This window comes from Borostomias antarcticus (genome assembly GCF_949987555.1).
Source record: "Borostomias antarcticus genome assembly, chromosome: 8".
Taxonomy (NCBI): domain Eukaryota; kingdom Metazoa; phylum Chordata; class Actinopteri; order Stomiiformes; family Stomiidae; genus Borostomias; species Borostomias antarcticus.
Window position 1 is genome coordinate 12325131 of NC_140241.1, and position 9803 is coordinate 12334933.

The window sequence follows — 9803 nt, forward strand, 5'->3', positions numbered from 1 at the left end:
CAAAGGAGCTACAGGAATGATCTTAACATTAGCTAACTGCTTTAGCCACTGCTAGCTACCGTCTTCTTCACTTCTCCTTCGGTAAAACATGACACCGTTGTGTTGTGGTATTGTGGAGGGCTTAGGCAGAAGCAGGAAGAGAAACCACTTTTGCCTCATATAAGTAAAATAATGGCCTCATAAGCATTTTCGATTGTAAAATTGTGTTCACTTGTTTTAGTTTGCAAACATATGCAATTTTCTTAGCATTCCCAGCTTTGTATGTAGTTTTAATGTGAAAGATACATCTTGAATGCAGTCAAGACAAATTATTTTGCCTCTTGTCAAACCCCCTGGTTCCAGTCAATTGGATTATAGGCTATAGGCTACTTTCGTTTACAATGACGTTACCTTATGAACACAAATAGCTTAACCTATATGCCTACATAAAAACAATAGCCTAAAACCATGTTTATTTACAATGTATTTTCTTTCATTGATAGCATGCCAAGAGTTAGGGTGAGGAAAACGACGCGCGGTCTCTTTAGCCCTGAGACCATCAGGCAGCTCAGGAGGTTGTTGAAGGCTTTATATATTATTATGATATTATGTCTAATAATACATTCGTTGAAAGTACACAGGCAGATCTACTATACGGAATTGGACCGAGGAGTGTTCTCATATGGAACTAGGCTGCGCGCCCGCCCGCGACAAGAGCTGAATTGTAGTCAGCTTTCCCCGCTGCGCGCAGGACGCGTGCGTCCCCCCGCTGATCCGAGCGAGAACGCAGGCGGAAAGTCGCTTCCCGTCTGAAACGGCCTTGACTCCTGGAATCCCAAGGTCTTTCATATTGAAATTCTCTTGATGGCCTGGGGATGCGAGACGTGTTAAGGGAGTGCATCAGTCGTGATCCTTGACAGTAGGCTACCAGCCTGCGCTGCGCTCAGAACAAAGTTGGATGAATGGATGGACTTTTTGGAATCCTGGAAAATGTTTATTGCGCTCTAAAATCATGAAAGCATAAATGTAAAAATGCAGCAACAGAAGTAGTCTAGATGAGATGGTGGTTTAAATGAATGGCAACACATAAATTGAGACATAAATTGAGACTGGTGATAATGCTGATAATCTACAGTAGGGCCTACCTCTGGCTGAGTTCATGGTTACAGCCATTCATCTCTTACACATGGGCCTATACAATACTTGCACAATCTACTTTGGACGTTAATCCATCAATCTATCAATCAAACTAGCGAATTCAATGGCCGGTCATGGCAAAGCACCCGCTAACGCAGGCTACCCCCCTCCCACGATCCAGGGCTAGGAAACCGGTTCATCCAGTTTATTTGAATATAAAAGAATTTGGGGGGGGGGGGGTTACAATAGTCTAGTCCAGGTTCGCTGGAGGACCTGTATTTTCAGTGTTTGCTGGTAGCGGACTGCATCGATCAATGCAATGACTCTCCATGTTTTCCAGTTTTACCCTTTTCATCAATAAAACATCATTTTTACAACCATGTCTCATTGACTGTGAAGGCATTTAGAGCTGCCGGTCTATTAGCCTACATTCGGACTCAGAGGATGACTTAACTGTTTATTGAGAAACAATTGGCTATATAAAGAAATACCACAATGCATGTAGTCTAGATATATTACATTATGGTTATACACTTTATGGTAGACTGCCCTCTCGCTCGCTAAGCAGGCTACATTGTGGCTGTTTTGTTCATCGCCTATAGGCTACACATTAGAAAAATGTTTTTTTTTTATATAGACCTAGAAGGAATCAGAATATGTGGAAATTTAACTTTAGCCTATTTTAATACAATTCAAATTCTGCTTAGAGGGAATTATTTTCAACGGACATTATGACCTGAGCATAATTAATAATTATCTAAGTTAATATAGGCCTATGAGAACGCAACGCTTTTTACGATAGGCTAGGCCTATGCGTCTTGTGATTGTACTGTAGCCTAGGCTACAACTTAAGGCTTGCCCTATTGAATTCATTTTATAGCCTACTAGGCTACTCATTATTATCGAATTATCTAGTTGATATATGAATAAAACAATAAGCCGTTTTAATGGCTATGGGCTACTAGTTGTAGCTATATGATGCGCTCTGCTCTTATACGCACGGTTGAGGCGGCAGCTCAAATACACAGCCAACTGGAGATGTCGCGTCTGGGGAGGCTCTGTGTCTCTCCACCATTCCCCAGCGAGTCCAAGCTCCCTCAATGAATAATACTTAGGCCTATTTATAATAGCCTACATAGCGCGAAACTGTTCATATAATAGGCTGTAGCCAGCGCGAAACTGCGCATTCCCTATAGCCGTTCATTGAACAGCTGGCGGCCGGTATAAATAAATAAAAACATACACGATATTTTGTTATTTGAATGATCTTGAATATATATATTCAAGATCATTCAAATAACAAAATATTGTGTATGTTTTTTTCATTTATAATTTAACAATAGGGGGTGCAACAGAACACAATTTTAGGGAAAGTCATTGACAGGCGGACTTCAATGTTTTATTAAAATATAGTTATGTGCAAATGAAAACCCACAATCGTCCTATGGACCTTACCCCGATTTTGGAAATCAGATAAAGGCGTTCACAAGACCATTTCAATAATCGCATTATTACAATTATCGGTTGATGTCTCACTGTCAAACCTGCCGCTATGCACAAGATAGTTAATGTCCGGATATGATTGGCAATGAGTGATCTTTACTCATGGCGACTATTTCAATTTTGTATGGATCCACACCTCCGATCAAGCTTATTTTTTCTTTGTATCGTGCTGAAGCCATATAGCCTACTGCGCTCAGACTTGGCTACATTAGCTGGTGCCCTGTCTTCAAATTTACTTCCGGGGTTTACGAGTAGCCTACCAGTTGAATGCGTTCCAGAAACAAAACGCAAAACCCTCACGTTCACCACATCTTTACTAACAAATATATTTACAATACTGTTATTTTGCGCATTTGACTTAACAGACACCACGTCTTGACCCGACGTCAGTTGCCGAGATAGATAGGCTACTGTAGGCCTGGATATATTATAGGTGTTCGTAATAATTAAATTACATCGAGATGGATAAAACATGTGTTTGAGAACAAGGTAATAATAACAATTAAACATTATTTGTATAGCCCCTTTCATACAGATACCTTCAGCTCAAAGTGCTTTACAACAGAGCATTTAAATTAAAGAATGTGAAATTTAATGATGCTTCATTCGTAGACTATAGGAGAAAAACACTGAGCCCAGCCTGCTAAATCTACTCAAAGACGCCACCTGGCGGTGGTGCATCACTAAAACGAAATAACACCCGTCTGAAATCCCACGAGATTTCCAACGGGATTTCCCTGCCAAATACCGCGACGTGAAATGCTGCAGCAAGTTACATTTCTAACTTCCCACATCTGTATGTGTCTATCTTGTCTGCCTACACATCTATCTATCTACACATCTATCCTGTCTGTATCTATCTACACATCTATCTATCTACACATCTATCCTGTCTGTATCTATCTACTCATCTATCCTGTCTATAAACACAACTATCTACACATCTATCCTGTCTATAAACACATCTATCTACACATCTTTCCTGTCTGCCTTCATGTGACGGGTTTCCATGACCAGTTGGGTTTCACATTTGACCGACAAAACTGGACAGAGAATGAGAGAGACAGAGAGACAGAGAGAAAGAGAGAGAGAGAGAGAGGGAGAGAGAGAGAGAGAGAGAGAGAGGGAGGGAGAGAGAGAGAGAGAGAGAGAGAGAGAGGGAGAGTGAGAGAGAGAGGGAGACAGAGAGACAGAGGGGAAAAAAGTGAGTGTTCATTTCTCAGTCACACGCTAACAGATGACTGAGAATCTGGTCACAGTGTTCCTCAAATGGATCTGAATCTGGAAGAGATTTGATAAAAATGTGTGTATGTGAGTGTTGGGGGGGGGTCAACACTACAAGGTGGAAGTGACCTGAAAGTGAAAGAGACAGACAAACAAACAAACACACACACACACACAGAGGGTGCTGTGAATAACTGCTGACATGAAGCGTTAAAGATTAGCTTGGCTCTGGCAGCAGGGTCGCGCTCCGCCAGCATTCCTGTGCAAAGCTCCTGCCCTGGTGCACTGCTGACACTGAGATTATAACCACACTAACACCACAGCAACACTACACCAGAAACACTACCCACAAACACTACACTACCCAGAAACACTACCCAGAAACACTACTCAACCCAGAAACACTACCCAGAAACACTACACTACCCAGAAACACTACCCAGAAACACTACCCAGAAACACTACACTACCCAGAAACACTACCCAGAAACACTACACTACCCAGAAACACTACCAAACCCAGAAACACTACACTACCCAGAAACACTACCCAGAAACACTACACTACCAAGAAACACTACCCAGAAACACTACCCAGAAACACTACACTACCCAGAAACACTACCCAGAAACACTACACTACCCAGAAACACTACCAAACCCAGAAACACTACACTAACCAGAAACACTACCCAGAAACACTACACTACCCAGAAACACTACCCACAAACACTACACTACCCAGAAACACTACCCACAAACACTACACTACCCAGAAACACTACCCAGAAACACTATCCAGAAACACTACACTACCCAGAAACACTACCCAACCCAGAAACACTACCCAGAAACACTCCACTACCCAGAAACACTACCCAGAAACACTACCCAGAAACACTACCCACAAACACTACACTACCCAGAAACACTACCCAACCCAGAAACACTACACTACCCAGAAACACTACACTAACCAGAAACACTACACTACCCAGAAACACTACCCACAAACACTACACTACCCAGAAACACTACCCACAAACACTACACTACCCAGAAACACTACACTACCCACAAACACTACACTACCCAGAAACACTACCCAGAAACACTACACTACCCAGAAACACTCCCCACCCCAGCAATACTACACTACCCAGACACACTACCCAGAAACACTACACTACCAAGAAACACTACCCTCCCCAGCAACACTATACTACCCAGACACACTACCCAGAAACACTACAATACCCACAACCACTACACAGAAACACTGCACTACACAGAACCACTACCCAGAAACACTACACTACCCAGAAAACTCCCCACCCCAGCAATACTACACTACCCAGAAACACTACACTACCCAGAAACACTACCTAGAAACACTACACTACCCAGAAACACTACCCAGCCCAGAAATACTACACTACCCAGAAACACTACCCACCCCAGATATACTACACTACCCAGAAACACTACACTACCCAGAAACACTACCCAGAAACACTACACTACCAAAAACACTACACTACACTACCCAGAAACACTACACTACCCAGAACCACTACCCATAAACACTACCCAGAAACACTACACTACCCAGAACCACTACCCAGAAACACTACACTACCCAGAACCACTACCCAGAAACACTACCCAGAAACACTACACTACCCAGAACCACTACCCAGAAACACTACACTACACAGAACCACTACCCAGAAACACTGCACTACACAGAACCACTACCCAGAAACACTACACTACTCAGAACCATTACCCAGAAACACTACACTACCCAGAAACACTCCCCACCCCAGCAACACTACACTACCCAGAAACACTACCCAGCCCAGAAACACTACACTACCCAGAAACACTATCCAGAAACACTACACTACCCAGAAACACTACACTACCCAGAAACTCTCACCTCCCCAGAAACACTACCCAGAAACACTCCTCACCCCAACAACACTACACTATCCAGAAACACTACACTACCCATAAACACTATACTACTCAGAAACACTACACTACCCAGAAACACTACACTACCCAGCAGCACAAAGGTAGAAACTGTCTGGCGGTCTGGTTTAGTAGTTTGACTGGTGGGTCAATGTGTGTGTTGTATTGCTGCTGGTCTGGAACAGAAGTATGCAGACCACGTCATCCAATAATGCTTTATAGTTTGTAAAAAAAATCATTCTTGAGATGAGAGCAGTTCCACATACCTGAACACAAACACACACAGGCTGCTGCCGTGCTAATAGACGGGCCTGTATGCCTGGACCTGCTTTCAGTCTAGACAAACACCCCACCATTGTATTCACCAAGGTTAAGGGTGTGTATGTGTGTGTGTGTGTGTCTTACCTGGCAGGCAGCGTAGACCAAACATGTCTCGGCCCCGAGCGTTCGCACTGCTGTGACTCAGCATCCTCTCCTGCAGGACAGAGATCTTGTGTTACGATCGACCAGACGAAACACTCTTCCTTCATCTTCAACATGACTCAGATCTTCAGAGCCACACTTTTAGTACAGAGAAGTGGCAGTTTCAAAATAAACATTCTATTCTGAGATGGAACTGTCCCGGCTTCTGTACGGGGTGCCATACCATTGTTCCGACATCTCATTAATCCGACGTCTCACTAGTCCGAAACATCCCATTGTCGGTCGGACTCTTGAGCCGTCGGAACAATGGGATGTCTGACGATCAGTGAACAAGTTTCGGACTAGTGAGACGTCGGATCAATGGTATGTCGGAACAGTGGGCAGTCCCCTCTGTACGTACCCAGATTTAGACACCACATCAGTAAGCATGGGAACTTTGTCGCCTCCTTACATGACAACATGGACCAGTAATGGTACCGTTACCTACAGGTGGAGTAGGCTACTGTACAATTGGGTCACATATCAACATGAATAGTGTACTTGTTATCTGTCTTCATGTTTTTTTGTGTAGGTGTAGACTGACATACAGCGACTGAGGGATTCCAGGCTTATCACTTGCTGGTCTGCTTACAGAGCCTAGTCCCAACGACAAAGACCAGCCGCACCACGAGTCTCCATGAGTCTGAGTTTCCATGTTGCTGTCTCTATGATGTGGTGCAGTCTAAAAGAACTGCAGTCTGGTCTATACTTGCAGCACTATCCAATCCCACAGAACCACAGAGGCTGCCATGGTAACCACACTACTGGCTAGAGCACATGTGGGTCTACTTAATCTGCCCCCCCCTCCACACACACAAACACCCATTGAGGAGTTAAGATATCACACAATGCAAAATACATACGACTTTGAAAATAGCACATGGTTATTCAGGTGGAAACCATATGTATTTCAGTATAGAGGTGGGAAAACAGCCTTGAGTTCATTATCCAAGTATACATGTACTTCTGTATATCTAGAGGCTTGTGGCCAAAGTCTTTGTCAGCAATTCTTTGTCGGCTACAAAGGCTCTATTCACTATTCTGCTCTCATTGAGTACCCATTTGGTCACACAATACTGGCAATTCACTGGATCAGCAATAGTACGTCTACTCACACACCCTGAGTTGAGGTGCTTACTTTGTAACCATGAGTGGATTTATTGTTAGTTAGCATGCTAATGAAACAGAATATTTCCTCTACACACAAAACCGCAGGACAATATTTGATTTAAAGGACCCTTGGCATGTCATGTGGGTACAGCACTCAGTCCAACAGGCTGTTTAACTGGCTGATATGACCAGCTAGCCAGCCAGCCAACAGAGTGACCATACCAAATCATGCTGCTTTTTGTTAGCTTAATCTAATTTTACAAGAGTCTTATCACACCATAAAAATAGGCTGTATTGAAATCTTGACTACTGCACCAGATGTACTTTATTATATTGTTGGTGAATCTCTTTATTTTATTAGGCTAGTATTAATTACAGACACCAGAATAAGATCTACTGAGCCCATAACATCTTTTTTATTTTTTTTATTTAACCTTTATTTAACCAACCTTTATTTAACCAGGCAAAGCCAATACGAACAAAGTCTTCTCTGGCAAAACTCAAGGGATAACATCATATTCTGATGTTTGGACTTAATTTCCATCATAAAGTAATGCCCTGTAATGTCTGTCTCTCTGTCTGTCTGTCTGTCTGTCTGTCTGTGTGTCTGTGTGTGTCTCTCTCTCTCTCTCTCTCTCTCTCTCTCTCTCTCTCTCTCTCTCTCTCAGTAAAGCAAAAACAAATCTGTAAAAACTTCATGAAAAGCTGTAGTGATTCCATATGTCTCTGATTCTACTGCTGTGTAGATATGAAAGGTTCTGAGTGAAATCATCCATCTAGTGGATCAATTTTCCAAATGTAGCCCACTCCATCTGTCAGTATCTGGTGTGAAAAGGGTTTCTGACTGCCAACCATAACCCCCCTAATTAAACTATAGGAACGGACTAATGCTGATTTAGCACTAATCTTTCACATTTCCAAACACCAGAGGAAGCGGTGGGTGGAACCTCAACACCCTGAAGACCCCCTGGTCACTTTATTAACCCAATCTCAGACATCGAGACCCGAGTTTGCAGAAAAGACTGGTGAAAAACAAGCCTTATTTTTAAATTACAAGTGAGGACACTAACATTTTACAAGATTCTTGGCTTCTGCTTGCCAGACCATCGTTACTTTTGTTTTCATCTGGTTCATAACTTCTGTTTTCCCTGGATTCAGCTGTTCTTCCAACTCCAACGCCCACAGACAGTACCCCTGCTAAATGTCTGCTCCTGTTTCTGGACCAAGGTTATGTCCATCTCCAGGGTTATGTCCATCTCATTCTTCCTCTGATAAGCAGTGCTCATCCTATCTGTCCAGGACTTCACCAAAAGGACAAACCCAAGCTGCTGAACCCGAGGGTTTACAGATGCCGTCTATCATGGAGAACACATGTAGCTAACACTGCTGAACACATGTAACTAACATTACTGAACACATGTAGCTAACACTGCTGAACACATGTAACTAACACTGCTGAACACATGTAGCTAACACTGCTGAACACATGTAACTAACATTACTGAACACATGTAGCTAACACTGCTGAACACATGTAACTAACATTACTGAACACATGTAGCTAACACTGCTGAACACATGTAACTAACACTGCTGAACACATGTAGCTAACACCGCTGAACACGTAACTAACACTGCTGAACACATGTAGCTAACACTGCTGAACACATGTAACTAACACTGCTGAACGCATGTTGCTAACACTGCTGAACACATGTAGCTAACACTGCTGAACACATGTAGCTAACACTGCTGAACACATGTAACTAACTGCTGAACACGTAGCTAACACTGCTGGACACATGTAACTAACACTGCTGAACACATGTAGCTAACACTGCTGAACACGTAACTAACACTGCTGAACACATGTAGCTAACACTGCTGAACACATGTAACTAACACTGCTGAACGCATGTAGCTAACACTGCTGAACACATGTAGCTAACACTGCTGAACACATGTAACTAACACTGCTGAACACATGTAGCTCACACTGCTGAACACATGTAACTAACACTGCTGAACACATGTAGCTAACACTGCTGAACACGTAACTAACACTGCTGAACACATCTAGCTAACACTGCTGAACACGTAACTAACACTGCTGAACACATCTAGCTAACACTGCTGAACACATGTAACTAACACTGCTGAACACATGTAGCTAACACTACTGAACACATGTAACTAACACTGCTGAACACATGTAGCTAACACTGCTGGACCCATGTAGCTAACACTGCTGAACACATGTAGCTAACACTGCTGGTCCAACAAAATAAATACAAGTTTGCGTTTTCAACTCCATTGCCAAATCTGGTGCTTGATGGAGAGTGAGTTTGGGAGAACTGCAGTCGTGTGGATCTGAGCTGACAGCGCCATGTCTCATGTTCTACGCTCTAATG

General features: G+C 43.0%; 1 protein-coding gene across 1 annotated transcript in view; it reads right to left on the reverse strand.

Annotated features, from left to right (window-relative positions):
• Positions 1-9803, reverse strand: part of mtmr11 (myotubularin related protein 11) — a 51267-nt gene that overhangs the window by 35639 nt on the left and 5825 nt on the right. Inside the window, exon 2 of the mRNA XM_084441627.1 lies at positions 6226-6295. Within this exon, the coding sequence (XP_084297753.1) occupies positions 6226-6295 (70 nt within the window). The remainder of the gene's footprint in view (positions 1-6225; positions 6296-9803) is intronic.